The sequence below is a fragment of the Falco punctatus genome (assembly GCF_963210335.1).
Source record: "Falco punctatus genome assembly, chromosome: 3".
Classification (NCBI taxonomy): Eukaryota; Metazoa; Chordata; class Aves; order Falconiformes; family Falconidae; genus Falco; species Falco punctatus.
In genome coordinates this window covers 119,844,502-119,861,374 of record NC_137582.1, presented here as the reverse complement: position 1 = coordinate 119,861,374, position 16,873 = coordinate 119,844,502, and the positions used below count along the sequence as shown (strand labels likewise).

The following is a 16,873-nucleotide window of genomic DNA, read 5'->3' as shown; positions in this document are numbered from 1 at the left end:
TGCCTGGAAACTGGGAAGTATGTACCAAAGGAAAAGCTAAATAATTTTGGCTCCCTAAACTTCACATCGTTCTCCAGTTCTTCTTCTTCTCAGGCCCCCGGTGCCCTGACACATCCTCACAACACACCCAGGGCACGTCTTTAACGTTGGCTTGTGGAACGGCCACCCTGGCACATGGCGTCCGAGCCCTTGCAGCTGGAGCGGGAGCCCACACGGTACGTGCAGAGTCACGGGGTGGGCTCCTGTCCCCGGTTGGCGTGGCGAGGTTTTGGTGACTGGGCCGCTGCCGGGGCGGCCGCGGAGCGAAGCTGCCATGAGCTCCCCCGTGCCCCACGGAGCCCACGCAGCCGGCTCCCAGCCAGGCCCACCGATGGCCGAGCCCACCAGCGACGGTGGCAGCACCTCTGGGACAGCAGGGTGGGGGGGGGGCAACAAATGAACAAACCTGCACCAGCGGGAGAGAGCAGCGAGGCCGTGTGAGAGCAGCAGCCCTGCAGGCACCCAGGGCAGCGCAGGGGGGGCTCCAGGCGCCGGAGCAGGGGTTCCCCGGAGCCGTGATGAAGCCCCCGGCGAGGCAGGCTGTGCCCCCAGCCCGGGGAGCCCCCGGGGAGCAGATCCCCCCGCAGCCCGGGGGGGACCCCCGCTGGGGCAGGGCAGGGTGTGAGGAGCAGCAGCAGGGACAGCGTGTGAGGGACTGACCGCAGCCCCATCGCCCTGTGCCGCTCGGGGAGGGAGAGAAATCCGCAGGGGAGTTAAGCCTGGGAAGAAGGGAGGGGTGGGGGGAAGGTGCTTTTTTCTGATTTGAATGGTGATAAACTAATTTTCCCAAGTCGAGTCTGTTTTGCCCACGACCGTAATTGCTGAGTCCTTTGCAAGATTGAGAACAAAGCTTTGTAAAGCCAAAATACACCCTCTGTAGAGAAGCAGTGCCTGAAGAACTCACCATATGCCAGTGTCTAACTGCGAGGTTTGGAATGTAACAAAAACATGGAATTCATTACTCATGTAAGAAAAGTAAGTACTGGGAGCTTCCTCCGGTTTTGGACTGTCCGGGTCTTTAGTTCAGTTTTCAGTGTTAAAAGCGAGGTGACATCGAATACCAAAGAGCAGAGAGAATTCCTGAACCAAACAGGGGGACCTCACTGGATGCACCTGCCTTCCTTAGACAAAGTAAATTCCTTTGACAAGAAGCCAGTACATTTTGTTGACTCAAAAACCAGTTGGCTGGTTAATCACAAGGGTAAACCTCAAGGAAGGACATTGCTGGGTGCAGAAGAAATAGATGCAAATTAGCAATGGGCAAACTTAGGCTGAAAATGAGGAAGGTCTTCTATATTAGTGTTCTCACCGTAGTTTAACAGTGAGCAAAAGCAGTTTTGAGGTACTTATTGTAATTCTCAGAATAGTATCAGCCTCCCCGTTCCTCTCTAGTCTGGGCTTGGCAAGATTTACAGAGGGAAAAAGCATTATCTCTGCTCACATAAGCAATGGATCTGGCTGTGATGCATCCGCAGGGAGCCAAGCTGCTAATGAGGAAGGAGGTATTTTTACTTGGGCATCATCCAGGCCGTAGCCATTTTAATGTCATTTCCCTTCTTCCAAGGAGGATGAATTCGGGTGGTGGTTTCCACGCTGTTCTGAATTCACTTGTGCTGCTCTGCCTGCTGACTTCCCCATCCGTGGGGCCGTGTGGCCATGACAGTGTCCAGCTCTTGCAGAGTTTCAACCAGGGCAACAAAATAATTCCTGTCTCAGAGATTTTGTCTTGACTTGTGCGAGTGGTGCTGGTGTTCAGTATAACACAGCAGTCCAAGTAAGGCAGAAACAGATCGGTTTGTGCATATGCACAGTGCTGCAGAGCTCTATTACTGATTGCCACCCCTCCCACCAGCTCAAACCAGTAAAAACACTCCCCTAGCATGTCCGGAAAAGTTAAATAATTATCATTACTCTTCCCTGGGGAGTCACAATAGTCACAGCAGGGGAAGCAACGTGACTCTGATATATTTGTTTGATTTTGGGCTAGATCAGACCAGAGCAGGGCTCACAACCCAAGATCCTGAGCTCACTCCTAAGACCAGGCAGCTAACACTCTCCTACCCTTGAGAAGGAAAGCATGCATTTTGTCTTTAATCGCCTTCCAGCTACACCAAGGAAGGAAATTATTTCCCACACTAAAAATCTCAAGTTTTCTGTCTTTCTTCTGCAGCAAGGGAATAACACCCTGAGCCTTCTGAACTCCCAACACCCAGGAGATGCACTTCAACACCTTGGAGCAATCAACAGTCTAGGCAATACCGGTGAGGCATGCACTCCAGGTTCTGAAGAATAGGTTTAATTATCCTTGTACATGTCTGTGACCTTTACTTCCCCCAGTGTCCCAGGGACCCAAGGCTCAGCTGCATCACAACTTCGGCTCAGACTGTTGAGGAAATTGTTAAGCTGTGACAAACAGTAGTGAGAAACTCTTAAGTCATGTATAATAGGAAACAAAATTAGAAAGGCAGGACAGTTGAAATGGCCTCAATTTGAAAAGGAAAACTGGGATCAGCCATATGAAAGTCAAGTAAATGGATGCAAGGAAGAAATTCACAAAGAGCTGTGTGTGAAACCCAGACCTTCTCCAAAGGACCTGCCTCAGACAGCACTCAACGGTTGCAAATGTACCCGAGCTACTGATGTACAGCTACAACTGCTCCAGCATGGGAGTCTATGGGCTGAGCATCACCACCACACTTCTTGTGACTCCGTCAACCTTGCCAATGCAGCTGTATCTTTTTTCTAATGTTAAACCAAAGAGTAGACTCACTTCAAAAGCTCCTTTATCTGTATATCTGTCTGCCTTATGTGCACATTCGTACTGTCTCTGGGCATATACACAAACTCTCTCTGTGCCCCTGCCCTGCTGAAGAAAAAAAAGATAACATATCTCAAAAAAGGACAGTTGCATTATTTTTCTAAGCAGGACATTCAACACAGGATATTAAATACAACACTGATTTTGACCTTAGAAAGCATGAGTGAAATGAGCTATAGCTGTTATTAGGCAAGAGGGTATCTGGATGACCAAAGTCAGAGGGAGAAGAAAAATGTGTTTTTTCTTTTTTAAAAAAATATACGAAGACTAGTTTGCACCCCAAAATTCTTTCTGTTTTTTTCCAGCCAGCCTAAGAAAAGCTATCAGAGACTTCCTTTTTCTGCACGGAATTCAGTTTCTGAAAAATATCTAACATCTGTGAAGCCCTGGCACATGAGAACAACTTTACAGCAAATGTTTCTCCTGTGCTGTGAGGAATCTGGCCTCTGCCTCCGGCGCGTGAGTTCCCAGTGCTGAGTGACCGCAGGACAGCAGGAGCTGACCCAGGGTGGGACAGACCTCAGACCAGCTTCACCCTGCTGCAAGGTTCGGCAAGATCCCCTGAAGGATCTATTGCCCTCAGGATGGAATTTATTCCCCAGTTGGAAGTATAAAAGAGCCAACCTCTTTCCTTGCACATTGTCACACCAAACACATTTCCACCCACGAAACGACACCCACATTGTTTGGAAGGAAAACAAACTGAGAGGCATCTTCTCTAGGCTTTCGAAGAAAATCTATTCTAGCTACACTCCTTTCAGTCTGTCTCTAGGAAATTCTGGAGGCTTAAAAAATTCACCACGTGTCCTCTCCCAGTTTGGAAGTGATGCTGCAGGAAATTTTTTGGTTTTTTTTTTTTTAATAAGGTTCACACCATAGTGGTGCAGTTTGAAAAGCCCCCATTTTTCTCTCATCCTTAAGTGAGGCTGTAGCTTTATGACTTAGGTAATACCCAGCCTTTCAGGCTGGAAAACATCTTCTGAGTCCTAAACTGCAATGGAGAATAGATTAAATGCTGCTGTTCCTGGGAGCAGCCAGCTGCTTGAGGTGTTGGAGTTGGGAAAAACCCCTCTAAAATATCCGGAGAGAGCAGGACATTTCTTCTGAGACTGACCTCGGGGCAGCTGCAGCACTCGGGCCCAGGCAGGAGCCTTTTGAGTGTTACCGAGTCTCAACCCGTCGCACTGAGACAAGGCGGTGTAGACAGCAGAGCCGAGTTGTCCGCGTTTGTAAGCGTTCAAAACCCACGCAATCATCTGCTTTTTGAAAATAATGCAATATGTGAATTAGCTGCCAGAGGGAAATGGAGACAGCTGGTTGCAACGGCTAATTTAAAATCTGTTGAAGGCCAAACGATGCTGCGAATGGGCTGTGCCTTCAGCATTGCTCTTTCAAGACCTTGGCTCTGTTTGAGTTGCGTGTATATAAATGTTTTCTCTAGCATGAGTGAAGTTTCTGCTTCTCTGAAAAAATTGCTTTTATTTCTCAGTAGCAACCAAAAGCAGTTAAGAAACACCAAGACAGCGGGAATTCACGGGCTGGGGCTCGGGGTGCGGGCGCGGGAGGGCTGCGCGGTAGCAGTGAGCTCGCCGGTACGGAGCCGGTGCGGGGCTGATGCGAGCGGCCGCGCCGCAGCCCGGGCGAGCAGCCGGCGAGGCTCCCAGCGCCCCCCCCCCCCCACCGCTGCTGGCCACAGGTGACGGTGTCTCCGCGGCCCTTCGCGGCGTCGCCGTTGTCTCGCTGGGCCGTTTATCTTCAGAGCAGCTGAAATAACGCGGCGGCCCGAGCGATGTGTCGCGGCGCCGGGGGCAGCGCGGCCCGGTGTCAGGAACACCCCGGGGAGCGCTGCCGTGCCCCCGCCGGAGCTGCCCTCCGCCGCCCGGGCACGGGGGCCGGTGTCACGGGGGCCCCGCTGCCCCGACCAGCCCGACGGGCAGAGCCCCGGCCCAGCCCCCGGGGCTGCGCCAACCGCCGCCGCGCCGAGGAGCGCCCGGGCCCGTGGCGGAGCGGTGCGGAGCGGAGGGGAGCGGTGAGGTGCGCAGCGGAGGGGAGCGGTGAGGTGCGCAGCGGAGCGGAGGGGTGCGGTGCGGTGCGGTGCGGTGCCGTGCGGAGCGGAGCGGAAGGGTGCCGTGCCGTGCGGTGCCGTGCGGTGCGGAGCGGAGCGGAGGGGAGCGGTGGCGGAGCGGAGCGGGACGCGCGGCGCTGTCGCGGACGGGCCCCGCCGGGGCCGCCGGTATTTAGGGCGGTCGCGGGCAGAGCCGGGCGGCAGCGGGACGGCGGGGACGGCAGGTGAGTGCGCGGCCGCGGGGCGATGCCTCCCCGCTGACGGGGCGGGTCTCCCGCCGCCGTTCGGCCCGGCCGGGCGGGGGGCGCCGGCTGAAGTCGGTTCCCACGGCGGAGCCCACCGTGCGGCCCGCGCCGCGGCCCCGCTGGAGGGGACGGGCCGCTCGGGGCTGCCCCGCCGCTGCGCCCGGCCGTGCCCCCGCGGCTGCCGGGGGATGCTGGCCGCCCGTCCGGGGCGCGCCGCTGGAGGCCGGGGCGGGAGAGGGGAGCGGGGGGGTGGCCGGGGCCTGCGGCGGCATCTCCCCGGCTGGTGGGCGCCGGCGGGCGGAGGCGAGCAGAGCTCCCTCGTCGGCATCGCCCCCCCGAGCCCCGGCGGAGCGCGGCACCGGGCTGCGCCGGACGGGGCGTCCGTCGTGCAGGCTCGCCCTGCGGGGAAGCTCGGCTCTCCCGGGCGGTTTAGCGATTCAAAGGGATGTTGCAGGACCCTTCCCCCAGGTGTAGGGTGATGCGGAGTGAGGTGGCTGCTTTACAAGTGTAATTTCCTGTGGGTTGCCCTGGGGTAAAGCTTTGGGTGACCGTGGCTCTGAGATTTGTCTTGTTACAACTGTCCCATCCCGGTTTGTGTATCACAAGCCACCCAGCTGCCTGGCTTCTTCCTCGCTCCTGCTGCAGTCACAATGGTGACCAAATGTCACCCCCATGTAGGGGCTGGCGCAAAGCCAGGAGTCCCACTGTAATGTACTCCTGGAGTCGTCACCCATCCATGCCTATGTAGCTGCTTGGATGCCAGCCAGGATTTCCAGAGCAAAGCCTACCATTTTCTCACGTGGAGCTAATGGACTGCCACCGTGTCACGTGCTGCAGCAAATGATGAAAGTGAACCGCTTTCGGGGTGAGCTTTGGTACTACAGCAAATTTGAGGAGCCGGCCAAGGATAAGGACTGCCAGCATTGCCCTGTGACTGTGAGATGGTCCTGATTTTTCTGGGATACTGTAGGCAGTGACACATGAGTCTTGAACAAAGAAAATAATATTTCCACAGAAAGACAGTCCCTTTCCCAGTTGTGAGCCTGACATAAACCCCAAGGAAAAAAACTCCTTTGCAAAACTAAGTGGACAACTGACTTTAGAGTGGTGAGAATTGCTTTGCCAGTAATTGTAACTTCCTCTTCACAGGAACTTTTGTCAGTGGAGTATTAAACAGATTATTCCAGGAAGCAATGTTGGGATCTTTGAGGTTTCTCAAGACAAATCTGCTTTTGTTTTTCATGTTCTCCCTGAAGTTAGGGCAGCATCATAACAAAGGATTTAGGCTGTACATCATGCGTACTTTTCAAATACTAAAATGAACAAATATCAAACAAATTGTCAATCTGTGGTTTTTCACGTTGCCTGTAACACTTTCTGGGTTTTCCATTTAACCCCCGGATCCTGATGGTCTCAGAGCAGCATCCTCACCGGTCATCACTCAGCCATTTTCCTGAAATCACAGATTTTCTGTCTCCCTTGCAGCTGATGGTCACTCCTGTGTCGCACTTCTGAAGGGCTGGGAGGAGATAAAAAATTGAGCATGTGTAATGTAGGCATGAGTGAGTAAATGGCAGAGAACAAGGAAATGAAAAAAAAAAAAATCAGATCTTCTCTGTGGTGTGAACAATGCTTGTTTGCAGCTTTCTTAGAAATCTGGGAAGTGTATTTCTTAAATTGAGACATGTCAAAATGCAGGAAGATGTGAGGGGCCTGGCTACTTTCGATGTCTAACACAGAGTAAGTGTGTTGGTAGTGCATTGTCCTCACCTAAATGTAGAACAAAAACCAGCGGCAAAGGTTACTCTCTTCTGGCATGTGCACAGCAAGGCAGTGCAGTTTGCCTAGCTAGAGCTGTCCTGCATGCAGCTCTGAGGGGATGCATCTTGATATAAAAAGTTAGCATAAAAAGTTGACTGTGTTTTCCTCTGCCTTTTGAGTGAAGATTCCTTTCCAACCCCTTGGCGATGCACTTAAGAGATGCGTGTATAGAGAGACAGCCTTCAGAGTGCACACAAGTGAGGATCCACCCTCCGCGATCCCCAGAGTTGCACTGCAGGACTCATTTGAGGTGGTCCTTCTGCCTGTCCTGCCAGCTCCCAGCCTGCCCATTACCAACCCTATATGAGCACAGAGATATTGTGCAGAAGAGGATTTAGAAATTTTACCATCTCTGAGCTCACTGAAATTGGGGTGGCTAGGGGAGTTTAGAATAAACCAGGGAAAAAAAAAAGTATCTTCATTGCCGATAAACACTGTAGTCAGAGCAATAACTGTTCAGATTCTTATTTGCCTAGGTTTCTATAGCTGAAGAGCTCTTAACGGGTCACATATGGGAACGCTACTTCATAGTGCCTTACAAATATTCAGGAATAAAAGGAACAAGCATTCAGAAATACTGATGAATACATCTCAGAGCAAAGAAAGGTCAGGGAGGTGCAAACTAGCTGTGACTGGAGTATTAGAACTGTCTCTTGAAGTATATTCCAGTATTAAAAAGTTGTTTGGTGTTGATGCAAAGTACACCTGAGATCTCAAAAGCAACTGAATAGTCGGAATAACCAGTCTAGCAAGTAACACAGTGGCCTTGCTGCTCCCTAAACACATGAGAAGTTCAGGTGCCAACTCATGCCCTTATTGATTCATCTCAGAGTCTGTTTAATCATTTATTTTCCTAACACAGGTACCTACAAAAACCAGGAATCGGGATCCTGGGTAAAATGTCTGGGTGGAATCGGTACTTTTTCATTTATGTGAAAACTACTCCCCAGGTGCATGGAGGTGTGAGTAGGGCAGGTTATGTGTCTGGATGTGCATGCCTGCGCTGGCCAGTGCCTACGGGGTGTGCGCTACCTGCCTGGCACATTTGTAGGAGGAATTCACCCTCGGTAGGAAGAATTCACCCTCGGCGCTGGGAGAGCCTGGGCCAGGGGCAGGAGACCATGCCGCCACCCCCAGCACGCAGCCCCGGGTAGAGGCTGCGGAGCACAGGGAGAGCGGAGACCCTGGGCAGCGCCCGTTTCCTCCTGCAGTGAAAGTCGTCCTGTGCTCTGCAGAGCTGAACCTTGCTCAGTCCTCCGTGGCTGGGGCACAAGGCTGTGGAGGAGCTGGAGGCACAGATGTAGGAAACATCACCCTGCCGTGTACATCAGCGGGTGAGAAGAGGAGCAAAGACAGACCTTGCTGTAGGTGCGGCGTGGCTTTCCTGCGGCCTCAAGGGTTGCCGCTTCCTGCTGGTGCTCTTGGCTTCTCCCCAAAACTGTGACATCCTTCCAGCTCCTGATCCTTGCTTCTGCAGCAAGCAAATGAGCTGTTGCAGTTTGCTCACCCCTTTCTCCCAGGGGTTTGGCACTTGCCTCAGGGCAACTGGGACGATTTTGTAGATTCCCTTTGTTTTGCTCTGACTTTAGCAGGTGTAGCCAGTGTTGAAATTATCTCCTCGTCCTATGAGGACTCTTACTCCTATTCTAGATTACTCTGCTTTCTTTTCAAGGTGCTGACTGTAAATTCAAACAGCACATTAGCTTATGCATGACAGACAGCAAGTAGCCAAGCACCCATTACAATTCTTAAACTAATCCCTCCAATAAGTTTTCTTCTTTATTTGTGGTGGCAATGGGGCAGTCTTTTCAGTACATAGCACAGCCCAATCCTACTTTACTGTGCAAGGTGTGCATCAGGTTTATTCCGTTATTTACAGCTTTTGCAAAACATTGTGTGTTTCAGACAGCTTAATCCAAAGCTAGAAAACTGGTTAGAACTATGGTTACTTTCCAGTCCTTTATACTGATGCATGCAAACCTACTGACATTAAATTTTATAGATTTTTACTTTTTTTTTAACTTTTACACACACCACCTTTTCTGTGGATCTCATTTTTCAGTGCGATACACTATTGGCATTGCCTTGGTTTTCTTCCAGAAGCTGCATCCTGATTTGATTATGATCTATGGACAAGCTGATTCCTACAGCTTACCCTAGATGTATTTCATGATGCTTGAAAAGGGTTCTTGTCTCCACGTTGGACTCCACTGATACTCTTATGCTGCATGCTTGAGTCAATTGTCCCAAATATGCGGGAACTTATTAAAAAAATTCTCCAATGAAATCTATCTTTCGAGGCTGTGATTTCTTCAGGAGTGCCATCTGGTGTTTGTCAGCTTGCACAGGGAGTAGCTTTGTTACTGGCCAAGGTTTCAGCATGGTAGAATATACCTGGTTTATTTCGGTAAGATAGCAGATTCGACATCTCAGTGAAAAATTAGACTCGGTTACAGGAAGGTGGGAGAGAAAATGGATTTTCAGCAGCTTGCTGCAACTCAGCTCTGTTCCCGGCCATCCCCTTGCGATTCCACGGGGTTGTTACCCAGTGACAAGAGGAGGGTATGAATTCCCTAATTCCCTATTTCCTCTAACTTCAGCGTGAACCTCAAGGAGACGTTCAGCTTATTAAAAGGCGGGTCATGGTGTGCTCCTTCTTTCCTGTTCTGTGCAGTGGAAGAGCAAATTCTGTGCTTGCTCTTCGACACGCGATGTCTGTACACACCCGCAGGGCCGCCCCAGCACCCCCGCCGTGCAGCGGTGCCTGCAAGCACCGCCCTGCGCTGCGCCGCGGCAGGGACAGGGGCGGCTCACGGCCCCTGTGCGCTCCGGGCGGGGTGTCTCGGGCAGCCCCCCCCGCCGCCCCCTCTCTCCCCCCGCCGCCCCCCTGCAGTACCCGCAGTTCCCGCACGATGGCGCTCGGCCCCCAGCGCGCCTCCCGCGGCCCCGCTGGCGGGTGCGGCCGCTCGCCACGTGCCGGCGCTCGGGCTCCGCCCCGGTTGGCGCGCGCTGCCGGGGGGCGGGGGGGCGGGGGGCGGTGCGGGGGCGCGAGGCACCGCTTAAGAAGAACCTGGCTGTTGGGACGGACCCTGAGCCGGCAGGGAGTGCCAGTGGTCGCCACCGACAGCGTGTTCCCTTCACGTCGTGCGCCCCGCTCCGCCTTCCAGAGCCACCTTCTGCCGGGTCACAGCGCTGCTCTTAAAGCCACGTTGCTGTGCAAAGTCACCTCCCGTCCTCCTGATGCGTGAAAGAGAATCTCTCCAGGGTATCCAGGCATGACTGCATCTCTCCTCACCTCGTGGCCTTACCCACGAACCACTGGGAGCTGAGCAGAGTGCCCGTCCCAGTGCTGCTGGAGCTGTGTGTCACTGGGGGACGTGGTGTGTGTCAGTGGGGGATGTGGTGGCCCAGGTCACACCTGGGGGCAGGAGAGGGGCAGCTGCAGAGGGCGGCCCTGTTCTGGGTGGTCCTGCAGTCAGAGGTGCTGTGCCCTCCGCACTGGCTACAGAAGAGGCACTGGTGACCGTGCTCCTTCCTGCGACATCACTGTCAAGTGTCTCCACCCCAGGGTCACTCTGTGCCTTGCTTTCTCACCATCCTCGCTGTGTGGGTCCGTTCACCCCACCCTCCCTTGACTGCCAGATCTGCACGCTGCTCTGGGCACGGTAGCGTGGATAAACCACCAGGATGGTAGTGTGGATAAACTTCAGGGCATGTAGTTTAAGCAAATTAAAATTTTTTTTATTACTTCCCCTCCCCCCATCAGGAAAATCATCTAACCTCTATTCAGGATTTTTTTCTTCAGTAAAAGGGAACTTAATTGAAATATTACATTATTGGGAAGGCATTCATTTTATCTAGATGAAGTTACCTTTGGTATAAGGTAACTTAATTGAAATATTACGTTACTGGGAAGGCATTCATTTTATCTAGATGGTAACTAAAATTAACTGCATCCTAATATACTAATTCTAACTGGAGTCCTATTACTAAACTATATTTATTATATCAATGGTAGTGATCACCAACTCAGACAAATAACAGATTGTCTAAAAAAGGCATCACAGGGAAATACATTCATAAAAAAAATTTAGAAGTAGATTCAGAGTCCTTGATTCCTAAACACATATGTAAGCAATTAACTTTGTGTTCTCAGTAGTCCACTGAATTTAATGGTTATTTGTAGTATATGAAGTCATATCAATAAGCAGGTGCATAAGTCATTGCAACAGAGGGGCTATAGATGTTAAGAAACTTTAATGACCATCCCGTCTGACCTTGTGCACAGCCCCCAGCAGACCTCTGCCTGCCCATTTCATTCATGCAGCCCAAGAGCTTCCAACCAGCTGAAGTGGGTCGCAGTTCTTTTCACATACTACACTGTTGGTTTTTTATTTTATTTTGCATATTTACAGTTCCATATATTATACTGCATTGTGGCACCTTACTGATTGTAAGGGAAGGATTATTTTGACTAAGCATTCTGCTTAAGTTTATAGCCCCTGGTGATAATTTAGCACATGGGGAATGTATTTTGGTGTTAGCACGGTGAACACCCAGGATAAAGCTCTAAGTAGGGAACAAAAATTCCGTCAGGCCCACATGCTCTCATAACCTGTTTTAATCTGAAACCAACGAATAATACTGAGGAGCTGCCTTGCTCTGATAGATGCTGCCTTGCCAATCGGAATGGATAAGAGCTGCTTGATGTGCTACATGTATTTCTTCGTGAAAGACTCACAACCAAAAGATTTCTTCTGTGTGTACAAGCGTATGATCTTCTTAAACTTAAGAACATATGCTACTTTAGATTTTGAGGACCCCTGTAGAAATCCTACAAGATGTGTCTGTTGTGAGGTTTAGAAACCGGAACTGGAGTTACTCTTGAAAATTACTTTCAGTCGTGACAGCCTTATTGTGAGGCAGGAAACAGCCAATGCACTCTTTCCGAGTACGTGATAAATAGCTGACTTGGAGCATTTTTATAACAAACCTGGTTCTTTTCCTTTGGTGACCCCATCACAGGAAAACATCATTTGTTTATAAAAATTAATTCAGGAACTCAGTATCTGTTGAGTCATTTTTTGGTTCCAGTAAGACTTTCTCCCACTGTCAGGCTGTCCTCTTTACTGATGTGTTGAAGATTAGAAATTCATCCGAACTGTAGACTAGTTCGTTTGTCTGAAAATCCCATGTCTCACATCAGGTGTTTTTTTCCCCACAGTGATTGACAGCTGTTGGAAGCAATAGGACTAATGGGCTTGTTCCTGTACAGGTGGGCGGGTGATGTGCACTTCATTGCCTTTGACGTTGTTGGAATTGTTCTAACACTGAACAAAGCCAATAATTGCAATATATGGGAAAAAGGCTCAATACCGCTTTTCTCAGTAACTGAAATCAAGATTGGACTTGGCTTTAGTTTTTAAGTAATCCAGTCATTGTCTTTAATATTACTAATCAGTCTGTCTGGTGTTTTTGGTTTAGATTTTCTCCTCTGTGGGATGTGCGATCAGCCCAGTGTTCAGGTAAAGAGATTTCTTATGCTCTAAAAGTGACAGCTCTGAAGTGAGCTATTACTGAGTCACATCATTAAAGGTATGGGGGAAAAAACCACTCCAGAGAAGATAAAGTAAATTTATCATAGAGAAACTAGATCAGCTTTAGCATCCCTGTTCACTGAAGAGAATTTGGAGGATGTTTACAAGTGGAACCTTTATTTCTGGCCAAAGTGAACACCACCAGCACATCTTCGCTATCAGACAGACAAAAGAGTTCGGTTCAGCTCGGGATCCAGGGTGCAATGGTATCAGCGGGGTGTTCCGCCACTGCTCAACACTCCCTTTGCACCTGCATCTGCAGGACACTGCTGCGATGCCCGTTTCCAAAGAGATCTGGGCATCTGCTTGTCCATAAGCCTGATGCCTGTACCTAGCCAGTCTGCAGGAATTGTAACAATAGTCTTACTGTACGCTTAGTAAATATGGTGTTTGGGGGGAACAGTCAAAATGGCTTTTGTAAAGGTAGGTTGTGCCTCAAAAATCTGTTGAAGTAATTAAGAAAAGCTGATGAGTATCTGGATTGAGTGAAGTCCAACTGATGTAATTACTTGCACTCTCAAGAGGCTTTAAGTGATCTGGAAAGTACATGAATAGTGGGGTGATGACATCTGCTGATGAAGCAAAGCTCTTCAGGGTAATAAAGACAAGGACTGACCTGTGCAGAATTGCACAGAATCTTAGAAAGTGGGAGAAGGAATACAGTACAGATAGATGCAAAAAGTCAACAAACATGAAAAAATGCTGATGTTACCACTCATGGCTTTGGAATTATATTAACTGGGACTGTGGGAATCTGTATCAGTGCTGTGTAATGGTTAAAAAAGCAAAGTAAATCTCAGGAATCATTAGGAAAGAAAGGAGAAGAGAACAGAAAATACCATTGTGCAGCAGTGTAAGTCTATGTTGCATCCACACCTTCAACACTGTGGTTCTGGTCCCTCTGTCTCAAAAGGAACGTATCAGAGTTGGGAAAGTGTCAGAAAAAGGCAACAGGGTTGAGCTGAATGTGTGGGCCATTTTCAGAGACAGTTGACTTGATTTAATGGACTTTGGTCACTCTGGCCATTCTTATGTTCAAAAATTCTTAGAAGATGAATCTTTGCTCAGTGTCACAAAATGGTCATTAGGAAGTTAGCCTTGCAGGGGGTGGGGGCCGGGGATCAATAAAGTAATGGTGTGAGATCTAGTGTGAAATAGGAGACTCTTCTAGGTCCCCTGACTGGAAAAATACAAAAGAAAAAGTGTCTCTAAAAATAAGTTTGACTCACAGAAGGTGGATGTATTTAAAGATATCAAACACGCAGAACTGAAGTGCTGTTTCTTGTGTTAGGATGCAGGAGCTCCAGAGAGGCTGTCTGACACCAAAGTGCTGGTGTTTCACGTAGAATATGTGATGCTCTTGCTCCAGAGATCCCTACCTGCCTGACTCTGTTGTGTGTCAGATGGCATGAAACTGTACCAGCTACGACCCACAGAGGTACGTCTCCTTGGTGGCTGGGAGGAGGCTGGCCTGGTGATTATCTTCTTGGAGAAGTCTGGCATCTCTTTTTGGCCCTCACAGCGTGTGTCAAAGCAGTTCATGGCCCATATTCAGGATCTCTTTCAAGAAAGCTTGGGCTGGCATAATGTACGTGCCACGCTGGTACTCATGGGTGGATCTGAGTGGAAGGTCTCAAGGAAACCTGTCTTGGGATGTTTTCTTCAGGTTTGCAAAGATTTTGGGTTGCACTAAGTGAATCTAAAGAAAAGAATGGAAAGCTTGTAGATTGTATACTGTGATACATCAGTTTCCATAACTCTTGTATCACCATTCTGGACTGAAACTTTTGCTTTCTTTTTCCAGATCCCCTTAACCAGTCTATTCTTTCGCTTGTGAGGGAGTCGCCACTCCATGAGTCATTACAATCATTCACCCCGTGTATGATCAGGAACATCTCAGTACTTGGAGCATGCTGTGAGCTTCAGCGCCAGTGCATTGAATTCTGGTGTCCAACACCTGACTTCAGTGTTTGAAGACTGAATGTTGAAGAGAAAACCTGAATGGTCTCTAGGAGTAAATGAAAATAGAGCTCTGCACTTTTCAAAAAAGGTCTTAGTTTACCAATCTGGCAGAAATTATGTTTACAGAAGGAATCCAGACAGTATTGTTTTATAACTTGAGTGCTCTTACTAATGAAGTGTCCCTTATAAATATCAAAAACATGACATTCAGCTGTTAGAGAGAAAGGGAAAACACACTTGAGGAATAGCTTTGTCCCACCCACAGGGGCATCTATCACATGCCCAGACTGGGTATTTTTTTGGCCTCTTGTTCTTCAGTATTGATTTATGCAGCTTTGCAGAAGATTAGTTCAGAAAGGAGGTGTGACTAAAAGGTAATAAAGAATGATTTAGTCATCTGCAAGATGAAAATGAAAAACACCTGAATTCCCACCATGTATAGTAGTGCTTGTATTGTTATACAACAGAATCATGTCTGGATGATTACGTTAATATTTTGTTTTAACAGTGATGCCATTGGTGCAATGTGATGGAAAATCTAGCTTAGGAGAACACCTCATCTACTGTGCAAGCTGAGGATTTCAACAAGTTAATCTTTCTTCGGTGTTGGACTCTAGTATGAAAAGTTCTATTTCAGCAAAAAAGTAAGCATCTTTCGTCATCATCCCAGAAAGATTACACTGGAAAGTGAAAAGTGAAATCAGAGTGGAGAATGACTCAGTATAACCATTCAGCAGAGCTCTTTCTCCAGAGCTCAGCAAATAAGACATTAAATTTCACTGAAACACCGCTGGCTTTGGATGAAAGGACACTATTAGGGCTGAAGATTTCACTGTCAGTCCTTCTCTCTGTTATAACTTTGGCAACAATCCTTGCAAATGTTTTTGTTGTTATTACAATTTTTCTGACTAGAAAGCTCCACACACCTGCAAATTACCTCATTGGCTCCTTGGCAGTGACTGACCTGCTAGTGTCTGTCCTAGTAATGCCCATCAGTATTGCTTACACCGTCACCCACACCTGGGCCTTTGGCCAAGTGTTGTGTGATATATGGTTATCATCAGACATCACATGCTGCACAGCCTCAATCCTGCACCTCTGTGTTATTGCACTGGACAGATACTGGGCTATCACAGACGCTTTGGAATATGCCAAACGCCGGACTGCTGGCCGAGCAGCGCTCATGATTGCCGTGGTCTGGATGATATCGATTAGTATTTCTGTGCCACCATTTTTTTGGAGGCAAGTGAAAGCTCATGAAGAAATTGCAAAGTGTACTGTGAACACAGATCAAATATCCTACACAATTTATTCCACTTGTGGAGCTTTCTACATCCCGACTGTGCTGCTCCTGATATTGTATGGCAGAATTTATGTAGCAGCTCGATCCAGGATTCTGAAGCCACCCTCATTATATGGGAAACGTTTTACTACTGCACACCTGATTACTGGCTCTGCTGGGTCTTCCCTCTGCTCCATCAGTGCTAGCCTTCATGAGGGGCATTCCCATTCAGGTGGGTCCCCAATATTTATCAATCATGTTAAAATAAGACTTGCAGATAGTGTCCTGGAAAGGAAAAGAATTTCTGCTGCAAGAGAAAGGAAAGCTACCAAAACTTTAGGCATTATTCTGGGAGCTTTCATTTTCTGCTGGCTGCCTTTTTTTGTTATGTCCCTAGTCCTACCAATCTGCCAAGATGCTTGTTGGTTTCATCCCATCCTACTGGACTTTTTTACATGGTTAGGTTACTTAAACTCATTGATCAATCCAGTCATTTATACGGCTTTTAATGAAGAATTTAAACAGGCTTTCCAAAAACTAATACATTTCAAAAAATGTTTGTCTTGAGCCTCTCCTGTTATATCACTGACCCTTGCGCAATCTTGCAGCCTAGCTGGAAACTTTCTGTGCTTTTATTCCTAAAGTACAGAGTGCTAATTGCTGTCTCTGCTGCTACCCTGTGCTATGCATGTAACTGGGAACTTCCTGCAATTTGGTACTTTCTGTCTGGAATTCTGTATCCCATAACAGAACTTGTCCGTGATCTCTGCAGTGATTGTTCGTGTATATAAGATCAACACCTGAAGTAAGCTTTGTAACAAGTGAAGGAGTGTGGACCAGAAAGCTGAGTTTGTATGATGAGATGACACATATTGCCCAGTTCTGCCATGCCTTTGTAACCTGATGGGAGGAAAATGTGTGCATATTTGCAGGTCATTGGTATTTCAGCTGTACATTATTAACAATTTATGTAGGCTGAGAAATTTTCTGAAGAACTGGATCTGATGTCTACATTTTCTGCAGCATGTATCCTATCCATTCGAA

General features: G+C 48.7%; 1 protein-coding gene across 1 annotated transcript; it reads left to right on the top strand.

The window, feature by feature from the left end:
• The first annotated feature begins 5,097 nt into the window (after window positions 1-5,097).
• HTR1D (5-hydroxytryptamine receptor 1D) lies at window positions 5,098-16,864 on the top strand. The gene is made up of 3 exons (XM_080380701.1): window positions 5,098-5,146; window positions 12,473-12,513; window positions 13,877-16,864. Exon 3 carries the CDS (start codon window positions 15,260-15,262, stop codon window positions 16,394-16,396), a length of 1,137 nt encoding a protein of 378 aa, XP_080236827.1. The 5' UTR covers window positions 5,098-5,146; window positions 12,473-12,513; window positions 13,877-15,259; the 3' UTR covers window positions 16,397-16,864.
• The last annotated feature ends 9 nt before the right edge of the window (window positions 16,865-16,873 follow it).

Excerpts from the sequence above, each read along its gene's own strand:
- HTR1D (XM_080380701.1), top strand. The coding sequence starts at position 15,260 with ATGACTCAGTATAACCATTCAGCAGAGCTCTTTCTCCAGAGCTCAGCA.